At 40.2% G+C, this 18135-nt stretch overlaps 1 protein-coding gene across 4 annotated transcripts in view; it reads left to right on the top strand.

The window, feature by feature from the left end:
• Window positions 1-18135, top strand: part of ARHGAP26 (Rho GTPase activating protein 26) — a 443583-nt gene that overhangs the window by 144732 nt on the left and 280716 nt on the right. For all 4 annotated transcript variants that reach the window (XM_032844264.1, XM_032844266.1, XM_032844265.1 and 1 more), the window contains exon 10: window positions 1334-1428. In XM_032844264.1, coding sequence (XP_032700155.1) covers window positions 1334-1428 — 95 coding nt within the window. The remainder of the gene's footprint in view (window positions 1-1333; window positions 1429-18135) is intronic.

The raw sequence follows: 18135 nt of genomic DNA, 5'->3' as shown, positions 1-18135 counted from the left end.
ATGGGGAAAAAGAGAAGAAATCAGGGACAGAAACCCTTATGTTTTTAGGCAATAAAAGAGCACTATGTGATGAAAGTGTTGGATTCCCTTTGTATGAAGGGATACTACTCAGCAGTGAAAAGAAATAAACTCTTGATTTGCACAACATATGTGAATTGCAAAAGAATCGTGCCAAGTCAAAAAAGTCAGAAATAAAAGGGCACATACTGTGTGATTCCATTTATATGAAATGATAGAATATGCTAACTAACCTGTATGACAAGAAAGCAGATTCACTATTTGCCTGAGGGTAGACTGGGTGGAGAGATGGAATTCAACAGATAAGGAAACTTCTGGGGGTGATGGAAATGTTCATTAGCTTGATTGTGGTCTTGATTTTCTGGAGAGATACAGAAGTTAAAACTCAAAAATTGACATGTACAATTTATTATACATTAGATACACCTGTGAAGCTGTTAAGAACTTATTTATTGAGCATCTATTCTGTTCCAGGGCCTATATGGGCTCTGGGAACATAGGAATCAGCAAGAACAGACACAGTCCCGGCCCTCAGGGAGCTTCAGTCTAAGGAGGAGGGAGACATGATTGGAATCATCGCCCACATCAATGGACAATTCTAGCTACAATTAGTGCTGTGTGAAAGATGAAGTTCATGGTGCTATGTGAACATGTTTTGGGATATTTGACCTGGTCCAGGAAGGCCTTCCTGAAAAAGTGAAGGCAGTGAAACATAGAAACTCAGAGTCAGGAGATCTGCAGGTCATCTGGTTTAACCCTTATCAGCCTGCAAATTAGGGGTGCCTGGGTGGCTCAGTCAGTTGTGTCCAACTCTTGGTTTTGGCTCAGGTCATGGTCTTAGAGTCATGAGATCGAGTCCCCCATCAGGCACTGTGCTCAATGAGGAAACTGCTTGTCCCTTTCCCTTCCCCTTTGGCTCCCCCTCTGCCCATCTCTCTGCTTTTGCACTCATGTTCTCTCTCAAATAAATAAATAAAATTTTAAAAACCCGCAAATTAAACCTGTTGCAAACATTGCCAACTAGAGTTTATGTAGCATGGGTTGATGCTGTACCGTTATGATAGTCTAGAACCAATTTAAAATAAGAGATATTTGGCTCAAAGTAAAACTTGGTTTACAGGTTTTAGCTGTGTGAGGCTCGTGAGTGAGGGAAGGTTTTTGGTCAACATTCCACCTTCCTGTGTGTCATGAACACTCAGGCTTGAGAAGATGGGTGGTCACTTTGGTTGATGTGGTGTGTTTGTGGTATGCTGGAGAGGCACATAGCATAGCCTGTGGTCAGGCCTCATTTTGATAGTCTGTATGCTCCCAACAGGGAGAAGATGAATCTGTCACCCTGAAATCCTGCACCCGGCGGAAAACAGACTCCATCGAGAAGAGGTTTTGCTTTGACGTAGAAGCAGTAGACAGGTGAGTAGCAGTCACACTTTGCTCAGGAGCAGATATTACTGGGATTTTTATTTGGATTATTTGGATTATTTTTACCTTTTCCATTCAGTCAGAGCTTTTCTGTCCTCTGATCCCCCACTACTCCTTTTCCAAATACTCAATTTGGAATAGACCTCAGGCCAGTTGCTAGTCTGCAAGGATCAGCATAGCTTCTCCTGTCTTGTAGGTTCAGTACTGAGCCTCTGGTTTGGTTTGCTTTAACATTAGGGCTTTCCTGAGAAGTAATGTTTGTTATCTTAGGAGGTGGAGTAGATGTTTAAAGAAAACTGTTTAGCATGATTATATGAGCTATTTGAGAATTTTTTTACTTTAAAAATACTTATTTTTTTAAATTTAAAAAATGGTCCAAAAGGAATCAGGTAAAATGAACGATGGAACAAGTTGTACTCAGTTAAAAAAAGATAGCTTTTAGTTGTAGCATTTCATCTACCACTGTGTGTATATGCCCAGGAAAGACAGCGAACCACTTGTAAAATCACTTTTTGCAGAGGGAGCTCTGTGTTGTAGTCCTCAATATTTATGGAGTCTCATTAAATTGTACCATTTCATGGTGTTAAGCTAGTTTGACAATGTTCCAATTCTTTGAAACACTTTACTTGGCAACAGGTTAATTCCTTGAGTGAAAGCCACGTGTTAAGCTTTTTTGTGCTGTCTGTTCAAGATCAACAGTGCCAGCCTTAAAGATCCTTAAATCTCAGCATGATTCTCCGATAATGCCATTTCTCCCCTTTATTTAAACATACCCCCCCCACACCCAGTTTTGTGAATTCAGTACTTCTGTCCTTTCTGGGACATTTACTTAGGGCCACTTTTTCCGGATTCTAGAAGATGGAGAGACTGAGTGCCTTCTGGGGTGTTGGCAGGTTTGGGATGCCTTCTAATGCCCTGTTGTCTCCCTGCAGTGTGGCTGCTGGAGGCTGCTCAAGCTCCTGTGAAGGGAGCATGCACTTGTGCTTTAATCAGAAATTCATGGAAACTACCTCATCTCTTCAGCATTTAATCATTATACCTTGGACTCTCAAGCTGGGTAGCGGGGCCCTAAATTTGGACTTTGCTGCTTCATAGCCATGTGACTTTTTGCTATTACTACTTAATCTCTCAGGGCCTTGATTTCCTTATCTGGAAAATGAACCAATAATAGTACCTAGTTCCTAGAATTGTAAGGATTTAAGGAGATAATCCACGTAAAATGCTTGGCAGGGAGGCAAATAATAAACGCTCAGCAAGTGTTAGCTGTTATTTGTTAATTAGCTTGTCACCAGACTTGATTATTTTATAAGGTTAGACTCTGAATGGTGAGAAGTAAACTAGTTTATAAAGAAAAGAAAGTACTCCAGGTCTTCACTGTGTTTGGGGATGTGGGAGGGTAATAGGGAAAGGGTGCACAAGGACATAGGCTGAACCACGGTAGCACAGGGGAATTGCACAGTGTCTCCTTCACACTGAAATTGGATATTCTTGATTTTAAACAAATCCTAACTCAGGATACTCTAAGCACCTGTATGCGTCTCTGATCTCAGTATGAAATCTAAGGGAATTCACATTGTTGGCATCCATAAAAGAGGTGGAGAAGACACATATGTTTAAAAGCAGAGTTAATTGTTTGATGCTTGTCAACTGTTTCTAGAGACTATCATCTCTTTGGTTATTTGGAAGAAGGTGTGCCTCATGTTGCAGCTGTCCCTTATTTGAAAACTAGCTCAGAAATGATTTCTGAAACTGAATTGTTTCCTGTTTTCTTTCTCAGAAGTTTTCCCAGAAGTTTTAGAGAGTTGCTTTTTAGGCAATTAAAACTCAACGTGGTGCCTCCGTCTCATTTCCACCTCGCGAGTACTTCCTACCATTTTTCCCCTTGATTATAACCTAAAAGCTTTGTATGTCCCAATTATAAGCTGAAGGCAAATGTGTCACATAGAACATACTGAGTGGGTTTGGGAAGTGGATTTCTCCTAAGTTGCTGTCTCTGGTTCTCTGGGGATGACAGGGAGGGGGTTTTAGTCCGGGTTCAGAAAGAGGCTGCTAAATTTCCTCTTAGGAAGCAGGAGGTGAGTAGCTAGTTCTGTTGTATTGCTTATATTTTAAATTTTCTGTATATGTGGTGTTAGGACACCTTAAAACCCCTTCTGGCTGGGGAGAGATTGTCCCTTCCTGAGCCAGCTAATTCTTAGAGATAGCAAAGGGCACAGCCTGGAGCGTGATAGGCAAATTAACCAACTCAGAGCCAGGCTTCCTCCACCTGAACCCTTAATCCCCAAGAGGCAATATTCCTTTGCTTTAGTTATCTGGGGTTCAGGTACCAGGCAAGGAGGGCCACTCCTATAGTTTAGAGCCCCCTGAAATTATTCAAACTAGCCGATCAACTGTTGACCCTGCCGTGCTTTGCCTTTCCCTTGGAAACTCCAACAGGAACGACCAGCTAGGCTGTCCCATCATTACTCTTAACAAGTAGCCCTGTGGCTGCTGGCTCTTTCCCATATGGCCCTGTTAGGTATGCCATGAATTCATCCTGTTTCTAGGACCTGGGAGTTTAAGAAACTTTGTTTTCTGAGCTTGAGCATCTTCTGTGTCTCTTGACTTTTACCTAAAATAACATAGAACATATATGAAAAACTTCTCTGTTTTTTATATAGGTCATTATCTTTGATCTCAAAGATTAGGTTATAGTTGGGCAGCATTTTTCCTTATCTGTCTCTTGTTTTGACTTAGTGTCTTTCTGTATTTTTCTTACCCATCCAGGAAGGGACTAAGGAGAGAAGGAAAACATTTCCATGGGTTCATTGGCAACATTCCTGGGAACTATGCCCAGAGTTCTCTCCACTGGAAGATTTCTTACACCTTGTTTTTTTCCCCAGTGTGCTTTAGCAAGGAGTTGATTCCTACTGCTTTTCTAACCTGAGCCTTCTCCTGATACCTCAGCTGTACCTGAATGGCTAGAGAGGTGGAGGGACAAAATGCAAGTTTAGCACTTAGGAAATGTGGAAGTAAAAGGGAAATTGTTCTATTTATAAATGTTTATGTAGTGGCTATTAGTGTTTTACTCTATTAAGGTACACATGCATGTGAAAGTAGTATTTTTTGACTTAAAATATATGACGTGGTGGGTTTTTAGGATTATTCCGAATACTTGTATCTTTTAGACTTAGTGCTGATATTTTATGTTTGTGTGGGTTTTGTTTGTTTGTTCGTTTTTTTTTTTTTTTTTTAAACAGAGGCTACAGCTTTTAGGAAGTGATATTCCAGCTGGTCAATATTTTTCAGTTTATTACATCAGCCTGTCTGACTGTGTGGTGAGAAATACCTGCACTCAGCATCCATGGGGTGCTCGTTAGAACTACAGCTTCTTGGCCCCTGCCCCAGACCTACACAGTCCTTCTGACCCTCCTGGAGAGAGACTATGAAATCCACTTTTGGAATAAGCTCTTCATTTGTCCTTTATTCTCACTAATAATGGATGCAGTAAACACCATGCCTATCACAATACAGATTTTTCAGGGTGTGAAAATGTTTCCTTACTAAAAACACTGTAACTAGGAATGACAGTAAAACAAAACAGAAACCCCAAAAAACGAGGCTTCTTTATGAAGGAGCTTAAATCTTACCCTTATGGAGGAGAAGAATATAACTAGTAGAAGAGGTGATTTCCAACCTCTCATAACAGATGACCAGGAAAAAGCAACAGCAGCAACCATGGTAAAATTCACTTTTTAAGCTAAAGGTGGAAGAATGGTGAGGGATCCAGCAGTAAGAGAACACTCTGTAGAAGCCGAACGCTCTTCATACATTCTCATGTTATCCTCACTACAGTCTAGGAGGACTGTTCTCCAGTTAATTCACATTACTGGTGAGGAATCTGTAGTTCAGAGGTATGAGTCTTCCCCTGGGCTCAGGAGGGATTTGAACCGAGGTGCATGGGCACTCACCGCAGGGCACCTTGCTGCCGCAAACTGAGGATATGTTAGAAACGTTTCCAGCGTTAAACCCAGGGCTGTCATTACTTGGGTTTCAGGGATACCACTGAGTGTTCAACTTGCTAGATGTGAAATCTGAGAAGTGCTTTCTCATTATACTCACTTGCACGTGGCATCATAAACAAATGGATGAACTAAAGCTGCAAACTAGCTTCTGTTCTTATATTTACTGCCTTGTGACCTCTAGAAGATCCTCACATGGCTAACAGTTTAAAGAGGCAGTACAGCTAGAGCACAGGCACTGGGCACATTGCACGCAGGTGTCCCACGAATGCTGTGTTTTTTTCTCTTCTCCCTGTTATTTTTAAGGTGACACTCATTTCTCTCTCTCTAGAAAGACTAGCATGAGTCAGAAAGCAACGGGGTATTTATCAGTTGATTTCACCGTATGATAATGCATTGCTGTTAATTTGTTCTTCCTGAAATACTGATGAAAAGGGGTTAAGCTCTGACATTTATGTCCTAAAGGAAGAAGTGTTATGACTCTTTGACCCATGAACAAGCTGGGAATCAAATTAACTGTTAATTCAGAGGTATGAGATTTAGATCCATAGTTCTTGAACTTTATGTCTGAGGTTCTCTGTAAACTGAATACATTTCAGAAATCTACTTTTAATTCTTGTATCTAATTGCTTTTCTTTTGGTATATCAACTAGGTCTATCGTCTCTTCTCAGTATGTTACAGCCTTCTATAGTAACTTCACATAATTACCTAATCCCACATATTCACATCTTATCTGTCCCTTATTCTCCAGTGCCCTTCTTTGATTCCTTTTCTCAGAACTTGTTTTAGGGGAGGTTCAGACCCGAGAATTTGTTGAAGACCTCTGGTCTGTTCTGAGTAAATATGTCACAGGCTGATATTTTCATATCTTTCCTTCAAAAGGATTTTGTTGTTACCAACATTGAAAAGTTAACATTAGTAGAAACTCTTGTGTCTTTCTTCAATTCCAAAGTGAAAGGTTGTTTAGGTCAAGATACCTTGTCCATTAAATTGATGTGATACTGCTTTGAATTTGTCTTCTGTTTTTGTTTTTAATTCCATTTCAGGACTCTAGCATTAAGACTATTATAAGGCTTTAAATGAGTGTGTTTGACTTGGAGTAGTTGTAGGATGTTGCCACAATATGGTACAAAGAGGAGTATTTTCTTACTTTCTTAGAAGTTGTTTATTAAGAATTGAATTGTATATCCTTCAATTCATATGTTGAAGTTCTATTCTAATCCCAGTGTCTAAAAATCAAAATTATTTGGAAACAGGCTCTTTCCAGAGGTCATCAAGTTAAAGTTACATCATGAGGGTAGGCCCTAATTCAGTGTAACCAATGTCCTTATGAAAAGGAGAGATTTGGATACCGAGACAGATATGTACTCAGGGAAAGCATCATGTGAACGTGAAGGCAGAGATAAGAGTGATGTGTCTTCAAGCCAAAGAATACCAGAGATGGCTAGTAAACCCCCAGGATCTAGGACAGAGGCATGGAAAGGATTCTCCTTCACATCCTCAGAAAGAACCCACCCTGCTAACTGCTTGCTCTTGAACTTCACAGCTTCTAGACTTGTGAGCTGCTAAATTTTTGTAGTTGTTGTCACCTGTTTGTGGTACTTTATTAAATCTGTCCTAGCAGAGGAACCGAACCCAGTATTGAATAGGGAGGACCTCTCTCAATCAAGCAGCAGCAGTATCCCTGACAGCCTTTTAGATGGATGGGCCAGCACATACTTGTTGAAGAAGCCCCACTTCACAAACAGCATGTTGACTAAATTATCTTCCTTACTCTGCATCGTCTTGATGGTAGTCTAACCTTTCTCTAGCTTAAAAAAAAAAAATCATTCTTATGTCTTAATATAGAAACAATCTTTGGTGTTTTTTGAATTATCTTGCCATAACACCGAGCATTTGAAGGTCTGTATTTTATGTTGGTTAATTGAATAAGGACTAGATTTATCATTTTCTTCCTTAAAGTATGCCACCTCTTTTTGAGGGAGTTCAATGTAAAATTCATGGGTAGAAATGGGATTCCATCTAAAAGTAGCTGTTAGTGGTAGTGGTATGTGAGTTACTAATACTTGCCAATTGGGACCTCTCTTCAGTCACTCTAAATAATTAACTCCACCATGCAGCATCCTATGGAAATTAATGAGCAAAAGTAAGGAAAATATTTTTTCAAGCTAAAGGACCATGGTGGAGTCTTCCTCCCAGCATCTCTGGATTTGTTTAAAGAAATTTCTCACAGATGTGACACATGGATATTTTCTCCCATATGTTTTCCAGGAGGAGCCACTAAACCATATGGAAAGTAATAGAAACAAAAGGCTTCGTTTTGATGCACTGAATCAATGTAGTCTCTTGAGAGGAGGTGTTTATACTTGAGGAAAGGAAACAATTAGAATACTTTATTTTTTCCAGGACTAGCTGACTCCAGCAGAAGTCCATACATTTGGAGACATTACATGGAGTACTACACGCCCCATTCCTGGCATTGGCATGGGGGCCAAGACAAGCACAGTCCTTACCTGCACTGGGTTTGCTTTTGATTGTAGAAAGAGCAGACGCAAATGCATATACATACACATTCATGCAATTAAAGGTATAAACCGGGATGTTGAGTGTTTCAGCAAACTTGGAGGACCAGAAAGCATAGGACAAATGTAACAAACACAGGGACCTAATCCTTCTGTTCTAACAGAGATTAATGGCATGACTGGAATACTCTGAACCTGTTCTTCCTCTCCTTCCCTCCTTCCCTCATTGATGAAGCATAACCGCATGCCACAGATATTACCAACAGTGGAGGTAGGAAGTTTAACGAAGTACTATGAATCTACTGGGCTTTCCTTCTTAAAAACTGTCACCTGATTTTGATTTCAAACTAAACTTGAAGTCCTCCTAGTGCAAGCTTCCCACAAACAGGTAAAGCAAGACAGTTTCCTCTGACCAGCATCAACCTGAGGGGCCACACCCACTATCAACTCTCCTGTGTGTCCCACTGTGAGTACTGTGCCCTTGTACAGTGTATGAGCTCTTCTTGGTAGCGGTTCGCTGGTTGTTGAATTAGGTATGTTCTGTATACCTCTGTTCAACTCTAAATTTGTGTGTCAAGTAATTTGCTTCCAGAGGCATGATAACATCATTTTCTATGGTTTTTAATTTAGTACTATGTGCATGGGGTTTTTTTGTTTTGTTTGTTATGGAAGAGTAATGTTTGAATTAGACAATTTTGTTCTTATTTTTAGGACTTTGGTGAACTGTTTTGTAAGATACTACAGGAGCTTAATCATGTTAGGTGCTATTTAAATTAAGACTTGAGCAAGTACTCACATACTCTGCATTCCAGTATAAGGTAGGGTGAAAAAAATTCCAGGAAAATGAAAGGTTGGTTAAAGAAAGAATAGTGGAGTCTTAGAAGATTTATAGAAGACCTGAGAAAATCTAACCCAAACCCTCCAATCAGCTACCACCGTCATTTCAAGGATCTTTTTATGGCAGACTACAGAATGCAGGTAAAAGATGCAAACAGCCTTGAATTTCAGTTTGGGACCTGCCCTTTACTAGCTGTGTGACTCTGGTCCGGGACTTATCATACTACCCTTGCAGGACTATTTTGAAGATGGAATATGATAATACTCCTTCCTGATGCAGTCCTGTGTTGGCAAAAGTTGTGCTTTTGGAATTTTTTTTTTCTCAACCCCAGTATTTTGGAATTCATTGTTCTTATGTTGAACCTTTGCTTTGGTGGATGTTTCTTTGAGCATGTTTTTTCCATTTTGATGTTGTTCCTTTTCCTATAGTCTAATGATTTTTCAAGTCCACTATAAACTAAGAGTGAGTACAGGTGCATTAAGTATATGTGCAAAGGGGCTGGTAGAGGAAGATTCTGTTTTCAAATTATATATGTGGTAACCCATTATTTGTATATATATCCTATGTAAGACAAGAAGGGTTATGCCTTTCTTTATGACTTACTGTCTCAAAATGGAACTGTACTAAGTTAAAATAATACTGTTGTTTCTAATTTGCTATGTGTTGTGTGTGTATGCACTTGTTTGTATGTCTTGGTGAGGATGTGTGAGTGTAGGATGGTATGTGTTTTCCAAAAAGGATCACATTATGTAACAGATTTGCTGCAGTGCTCAACCTCTAGATGGCAGTTTAGTATATTTATTAGTAACTACTAAGAAGGTCTTGTGGAAAATCAGCTCTCCTTTATACATCAACAATTAGGAGTCAGCGGTGGTGGGAGGGGGGCGGTGTTTTTGCGCTAGAGAAGAAATGATGTGAATTACTCCTTAAAGAAAAGGTATTCTAAATGATTCATTCTTTGTCAAAATTCCTTCCTCTCACCCTTTTGTGATGGATCATTTCATACCTGCTTCCCTGCAAAAGCAAGCATGCTCAGTTAATCAAGCTTCTGTTTAAACATTACATTTTTACCTTGGTTTCTAAATGAAAAGTGTCAGGCTCTTTGCTTCAGGGATGGCTTATTTCAGTATGGTGAAGAAAACAGATGTGTGATTTTGGCTGTCCGATGTGTGCTGAACACCAGGCCAACCTGCCTTTCCCTCTTGGTGCAGGGCGCCTTTATCTTTTGCAACAGATGAATCTATTTTTCCTGGTTTCAGACTTCCCCTCCCTGCCCCTCCCCTTCTCACCCCTGGTTTGAAATAATATTTGATTTTGCCTTCCTGGTGGTTGGATTAGAGTGCTGGTCCTCAGTACCACTGACATTTTAGACAGGAAATGGCTTTTCCTTCCTCAGAGGGTGTTCTGCTGTAACTTCCATACTTGGGTGGGGGTAAACTGGGGGGAAGTATTGTGCTTTCTGGATTGCTTCTTGGCTGTTCTGTAAAATAAGCGAGTTGAGAAGTTTTTGGAATCTTAAATATTCATGCAGTTTGAAATTGTTATCTAATGGTCTTCTTCCCCTTTTTCTTTTTTGTAAATTAACTGAAAGAGTGTTTACTCTTTGACTCTGGTTTAACTAAAAATGGGATGTGGTGGTTCTTGGATTTTATGAAGGGAAATGGGGGTGACCTTATTTGTACTCTTCGGTCTGCATACTGAAATTTGTTTTGCTAATGGCAGATGCCAGTATAAAATGAGTTTTTTTTTTTTTAAATCTAAACCAAAATGTTGCAGTTAAATCTGAAAAGAGGAAACAAGTCAATCAGTAAATTCCACTTACTTACATTTCTATGCACTATGAGCTAGAATAATAAAAACAAAAAATTGTAAATGACTAATAAATTTCTTAAATTAGATAATTTTTTCAACTTGTTATCAATGGTAGTAACAAGTATTTTTGTTCTCCCTGAGTTTTACTCATTGTGGCAATTAATAATGTTGTCTCCTGCTGCTGCTGCTGCTGCTGCTGTGTTAAAATTTGCTTTACTCCTGTGTTCCCAGTATCTGGCATAATGGCTGGCCCATAATAGGTAATCATATAAGTTTCTCTTAGGATAATGCAGTTTCATGTGCCAAAGATTTCTTTATTTGGGCTTCCTGATGTTTTATGACTGCACTTTCCTTTAAAATAAAAATGTAGGAAATTATTTGATATGATTGGCAGTATTTACTCTTGAGAGTATCACTACTGCTATGGTGCTCATTATTTTAGGACTTTTCCTCTCAAGGGATTAATGCTGTAGGCAGTGATATATTATAATTTATTCATTAGGACAAGATCCTTTCTAAATTGATGAGAAGCCTACTTCTAAAAACTTCTTAAGGGATGTGTGTGTGTGTGTGTGTGTGTGTGATAGAGCACATGCGCACAAGCCCTGCTTCCCCTCTTTCCTTCCCTCCCTTAAGGCTTAAGGATTCGGTCACCATGGATCCCAGGGCACATACACTACATGCACGTGGGGGCAGTACAGTATTGTGCTTCTGTGTAGGCTTTGCTTCTGTATGGGCTTTGCAGACTGGGTTCAAGTCGAGGCTTTGCTGCTTCCTAGTGCTATGAGATTTTGCAAGTTTTTAAAGTAGGTATAATGATAATACCTACTTCAGAAAGTTATTTTGAAGAATAAACTATATTGCAAGTAAAGTCCTTAGCACAGTGTTTGGCACCTAGTAAATACGCAGTAAATGTTAGTCACAGTTAATGGACCACTAATTTGCAACTTCTGCTTTCTCTCTCAGTAACTCTGTCTCTTACCTTTAGCCTACTCATATCCTTTTTATGCGGAAGGCTCTGTAATGCACAAGGACCTTCAGTGGGTCATTATCTCAGTGCATATTTATAACTTTTTATCTCCGTATAGATTAATGTTGCCCTCCAGTGATGACACTGGGTCCTGAGTATTGGAGATAAAAGAGGAAATAGCCCACGTTCCTCTTTTTATGAAACATTGGAGATGCTTGGCTGAATTTGACTGTGAGGTGAATCACAAATACAGACCTGCATCGTTGCTGGTTCTAGTGCACCAAATGACTTTATAATATGTCGTGGTAACTTGGGGTGGAGCTCAGAGAAAGACCGACACAGACACTAGAAGTTGCAAACTGGTGGTCCACAGACATGTTTGGTTTGGCTTGAGTAGTGTTTGAGCCAACATGTTGAAGTTGAAAAAAATCTGTAAATGTTGCTCTGCCTCCCCATGTACCAGCTGTTTATAGAGTGAGGGGTGGATGCCTCCGTTAGGTGGGGCATACACTCTTCACTTTACTGCTGTCCCCACCATGCCCTGTTGTTTCACTGTGATGATAGGTAACAGCTGCCGCTTTGCCTTGTACTTGCACCATTATTTTTCCCATAGAAGGGAAGTACTTTTTTGTTCCTATGACCATCAAAAAGTAAATATGCGAAAGTAAAAGTAAAGGGCTGCATATTATATGGAAAATGAGAGTGAGCCTATTTTCCTTGGGGCAATAAATAATCTTTTCATTCAATTTCACTGATTTTGCTTACTTCCTATTCTCTGTGGATGTTTGAGTCTGTAATCTAATAGACAAGAAAGCATTGTCATTCTCCAAGATTATTTGGTATGGCTTTGGCCATATCTTTGTGTAAACGAAGACGTCCTGAACTTCAAACACTAATAATGGTTGGGAACCTGTTTTCCCAGTAGGATTTTAGAAGCAAAGGACAACTTCCTGTCCCTGGCACTTGTGCACCTCTTTCCCACTATGGATGGCAGCCCATTCTTCAAGGCTTCACCATTCTGTGTCTTCCTATACAAACATAACCTGACTCTTACATGTGCTGTAGTGTGGTTGGAAGCTGGGGGATGAACTCTTGCCAACAGAAGACTTAGAGTCTTATGAATAAGTAACCCCTACATCTTTGGATCTTTGGAGGTTGATTTAGAAAGAAGAGATTCTGAGTGTTTGTTTCAGTGGGGTGGAGTCAGTAACAGCATTTCCTTGTCCAGTAGGAAGTAGTGGAGTTGCCAAGGCACTGAGATCACTATTGTTGACTCAGATTCAGGAATAAGATTAGAGCAGGAAAGCTGTGGTGTGGCCCTGGAGTCAGGGCTGGTTGTAATTCTGCTTGCTCTCTGCTGCTGAGGAGCCTGTGAGGTGACATCAGTGGTCCCCGCTCCTGGATGTGGCAGTGAAGGGTACACTGTTTTCCACGGGCTCTTTCTGGAGGCCAGAGTGGAAGGGGGTATGGTGCTGGGGCGCAGTTTGGCCTGTGACAGATGAGTAATTTTTTGCATCTTCTCCCCTGTTGTGTGAGAGGTAGAGTGCCATCTTAGAGAAAATTACAGATACTTGTTCACCATTTTGAAGCTGATAAAGATATAGCACTAACCAAGGATTTATTCAGAGGCAAAATGAGGTGCCATATCATACGTTGTATCTCAGAATTGAGCTGCAGAAAGGATTGCAGGTCTTCTTTTGTTACTTCTCCCAACTAGTGGGCAGAGGGCCCTCCTTGGCAGATTTTCTAGAATTGCTAAAGACCCCTCTTTGTCCTTATCCTTTATCTGACATTAATTCCAAAAGGGGGAAGTAGGCCACTTAAATGCTTTACTCAGGAGGAAAAAGGAAATGGCCGTGATGTCAGAGCCTATGTGTCAGCGCAGCCCCTGGCCTGGCTCCCTTTGTGGTAGAGGTGTGATTTTCAGTTCTGTGTGTGTGTTGGGGGGTGGGGTCACGTGTATCTGCAGCACCTGTGGCTGGTTTCTTTTCCTTTTTAAACTATGTTCACCTGCCCTTCTTCCTCCATAGTTTTGACCCTACTGCACCCTTGCCATCTTTTCCCCTCCACCTGCCACCTCCATTTGCCCCAGTGATAAGAGCAAATTCTTGGAGCATTTACAGTGTGAAACACTTTATGAATATCTCATTAAACTTTCACAATGACTTCTTGAAATAGGTATTGTTTAAATCTGCAGTGTAAAGAAGAATATGGACTAGTTGATTTAGTTGTCCACTAGGAACTTATGTAGCCATGAAGCACCAGCGTCAGGATAACTAGGGTGCCTAAGTTATTGATGACAAGACCTATATCTTTGGTATTTAAAAGACTTTTTTTTTTTTTAAATTGAAGTGTAATCACAGTAAGATGCACAAATTCTTTTTTTTTTTTTTTTAAGATTTTATTTATTTATTTGACAGACAGAGATCACAAGTAGATGGAGAGGCAGGCAGAGAGAGAGAGAGGGAAGCAGGCTCCCCGTTGAGCAGAGAGCCCGATGCGGGACTCGATCCCAGGACCCTGAGATCACGACCTGAGCCGAAGGCAGCGGCTCAACCCACTGAGCCACCCAGGCACCCAGATGCACAAATCTTAAGTGCATATCTTAAGCATATCTTTATGACTGCCCTCCACAATGCCTATACCGGTGTAACCACCCAGATCAGATTATAGAACATTACTGTTACCTGAGGAGATGGTTTCCTTCCAGTCATCATCATACCTCTTCTCCCAAATGAAATCACTGTTCTGAATTCTGTCCCCATAGATGACTTTGACTAGTGTTTGAATGTCATAGCAATGGAATTGTACTGTTAGTAGTTTGTGTCTGGATTCTTTGTTTCATTATTATAAGATTGATTCATTTTGTTGATTGTAACTTGTAGTTGGTTCTTTTTAATTTTTGTATGGTGCTCCCTTGTTTAAATATAAACAATTTATTCTCATAGATGGATATTTGAGTTTTTTGTTGTTGTAAAGTTTGGCCATTAAGAATAAAAAAACATTCTTATAAGAGACTCTTAATCTCAGGAAACAAACTGAGAGTTGCTGCCGGAGGGATGGGATGGCTTGGTGATGGATATTGGGGAGGGTATGTGCTATGAGGATTGCTGTGAATTATGTTAAGACTGATGATTCACAGACCTGTACCCCTGAAGCAAATAATACATGTTATTTGCTTATATGTTAATTAAAAAAATAAAACAGCATTCTTGAATGTGTCTTTTGATGGACATACACATTCATTTCTCTTGGATGTATACATAGAGGTAGAATTTCTAGTTCCTACAGCAGGTAAGGTGTATGTTTAGTTTTAGTAGATAGTGCCAAAATGGTTTTATCAATTCTCTTTCTAGCAATATATGAGAGTTCCAGTGGCTCTGTATTCTTGCCAGTACTTGGTATTGGTGGTCTTCTGAATGCTCTCCCTTCAGGAGGGGGTTTCATTGTGGTTTCATTTGCATTTCTTCAAAGAGACATCATGTTGGGCCCTGTTTCTTATGTTTGTTGGTCATTTGTGTGTCCTCCTTAAAGTTCCTGTTCATGTCTTTTATCCATTTCATTAATTGGGTTCATTTTTTTTTCTTATTTGTGGGCATTCTTTACATATTCTGGTTAGGAGTCTCACTGGAGATACAAATTATAGCATCTCTTTCTCTTTAGTTTGCCTTTTCACGGTACCTTTTTATGAATGAAAATTATTCATTTAGTTGAAGTCTTATTTCCTTATTTCCTTTTTTCTTTAGATTAGTGCTTTAAGTTTTTTTTTTTTTTTTTTTTTTAGATCTTATTTATTTGTCTGAGAGAGAGCACAAGTTGGGGGGGGGAGGGGCAAATGGAGAAGGGGAAGCAGAGTCCCTACTGAGCAGACAGCCCGATTTGGGACTTCATCCCAGTACCCTGGGATCATGGCCTGAACCAAAGGCAGACGCTTAAACTGACTGTGAGCCACACAGGCGCCCCCATGTTTGGTGTCTTTTATGGTCTTTTAAAAAACTCATCACCCACTGGGTGTTATACACAACTAATTAATTATTGAACATTACATCAAAAACAAATAGGGTACTGTGGGGTATCTAACTTAACATAATAAAAAAATAAATAACTCATCCTTTCCATCTCTTGAATATTTTGAAGCAGAAGAAATGTGGAGAACCTCTGCTGAAGAAAAGTCAGCTATAGTCACATTGGACATCGTCATATTCTTCTTTTGGATTGGCTGTTTGAATGGTGTTCTGGTAGTAACTGCATCTATGAAACACTTCAGGCTTTACAGAACCTTTTATGGTTTGATCTTATTTGATTCTGTGTAGGAATTTTCTGGTGCTTGGAGGAGGAATGTTCAGTATCTGCTTTCTGTGGGGTAGGGCACCTCCACATTTCCTGTGGTCTTATGTGTAAGGGTGAAGCAATAGACTGCTGGGTTGAGATCCTGGCTCTCTGACTGTAGACAGGATATTTAACCTATTCGAGCCTTGATTCTTTTCATCTCCCCAATGGGATAATGAGAATATACCTACCACGTGATATAATTGTCAAGATTAAATGAATTAATTTATATATAGTGATTAGCATAGCATCTGACATACCCTCCTCGGTTATTATTACTGTAGATTATATTCCATTATGGTGTTTGATAGTAACACAATTCTTTGTAGAGCTGGAAAGAACTCATTTATTTCAGTTCTCTTTCATTGTTTTATATTTTCCTTTGCTCATTGCACACCCTCCTCTGGATTTCTCTTTCTCTTTCCCCCTCTCCATTTTTGTTATGAAAAACCAGATACATTTAAAACATGAACTGCTGACGTGGAAAGTAGAGGGTCATAGAGAGTTTTGCTCGTTTTATTTTGTTTTGAGGAATGGTAGCTAGTAGGGACACAGGGAGGGGGAATATGGAAAGAAAGTTATTGCTTGATTCCAAAATAAAGTTGACCCTTTCACCTTGGTCCTTGGAAATTCACACATAAGAGATTTATGTAATTATGGTTTAAATTGTTATGAAGGAAAAGAAACTTGGAGCTGAAGGAGTGTTTTCTAGATGCCTAGAAAGGATAGTACTGTGATCCAGACATTCATACACAAGATTGAGAGAAAATTACCTGAACTTGGAATGATGATAAGATTAGAACTAAGTGTATTAAATCCACTTTATTCAGTTCCATACTACCTCCTTCCACAAAAATGGGGAACAAAACCACATATGGAAAAGAACTTACATTTTGATATTTCTTCTTGAAATGAAAACAGATCCTGTTGACTTTCCTGGTTACTAGGGCCAAGTGGCCTCTGAGTTTGTCTGAACTTCCTCCTTGTGGTTCTGGGTGGAAATCTCACAATGTGTGCCATGAGGTTGATGTGATATCTGCAGAGCCCCTGAAATCTTGGTATGCTAGGCAACTATTGTGGTCCCACTGTTTGCTGGTAGGAACCTAGCAGGAAATGGACTGGGGACTTGTTGGCTGCTTGACCCTAGTGTATACCGGGGGGTGTCTTTTGCTCTTTAGTGTGGGGGGACAGGAAGGAAAGGGTGGGAGCCAGGGCAGTGGGTCTCTGACCTAACTGTGCATCGGGATCACCTGGGGAGTTGGTTAAAATCCAAGTTCCCAGACCCAGCCCAGAAATTCAGATTCAGTAATAAGGTAGTTTTAGACTAAGAATCTCCATTTTTCAGGGAATGCCTGATTCTGAAACTGGTGGTCCAGGCACAACACTTGAGCAATACTCAAAGGTTCAGGTCCAGGGACTTGAGAGTTCTAAAGCAGATTGCAGTTTCATATACTTTTTTCCCCTCTAAGCCATTAAAGCATTGTGCTTGAGGTAGAAGAGTAGAATCAGTCCACCATGCTTGCCAGCCAAGGATCAGCTCTGTGGAGCCATGACTGCCAGTAGTCTGCAGACAATGTCTGGTGCACTGAATGAGCTCATGGTGGGAAATGGGGATTTGAGTCTGAGAATGAGAATTTCTGGGAAGAGGAGGGAGGGCCCTGGCAGGAGCCGTAGAAAAAAGGCTTACTATATTTTCTGTGTCCTCTTTGTGTTGGGGTGTTACTGCTCAGGATGGCCTTCACAGGAAGGATTGCCTCTGGGGAATTAAAGTTTTCATGTTCAAGACCTTCACTCATCCATCCGCATACCCAGCTGTTGTCCACCTCTGTTGTCCACCTCCACCCACACACACACAACATGTACACACACACTCATACCACACCTCAGTGCCTCTTGAGTCCCCAACCCCCCTGTACTTAGATGCTTACATCTTTGGAAATGTTTTTCCTTAGGGGATGTTGAGGGATGTGATATTTAAAATATGTTCAATATGAATAGATCTAGCATATCAATGGGACTGTGGAAATAAGTCAGTACCAGTGATTATGTGGGTCAGAATGAATAGACTTGTGCTGATCAGGGTATGGCCAGGCCCATATGTGTTTCATTACCATACTGTTCTGCGATCATTATGGTACCACAGACTCAGATGGTAATAAGACTTAATTCTTGCTTAGTGGACCTCTTACTTACTTTTAAGCTTTCTCAGAGTCAAAAAATGAGGA

This window comes from Lontra canadensis, unplaced genomic scaffold (assembly GCF_010015895.1).
Source record: "Lontra canadensis isolate GAN:19392208 unplaced genomic scaffold, GSC_riverotter_1.0 scaffold149, whole genome shotgun sequence".
Taxonomy (NCBI): domain Eukaryota; kingdom Metazoa; phylum Chordata; class Mammalia; order Carnivora; family Mustelidae; genus Lontra; species Lontra canadensis.
Note: the sequence above shows the minus strand (reverse complement) of the source record. Positions and strands in the feature narration are given on the sequence as shown.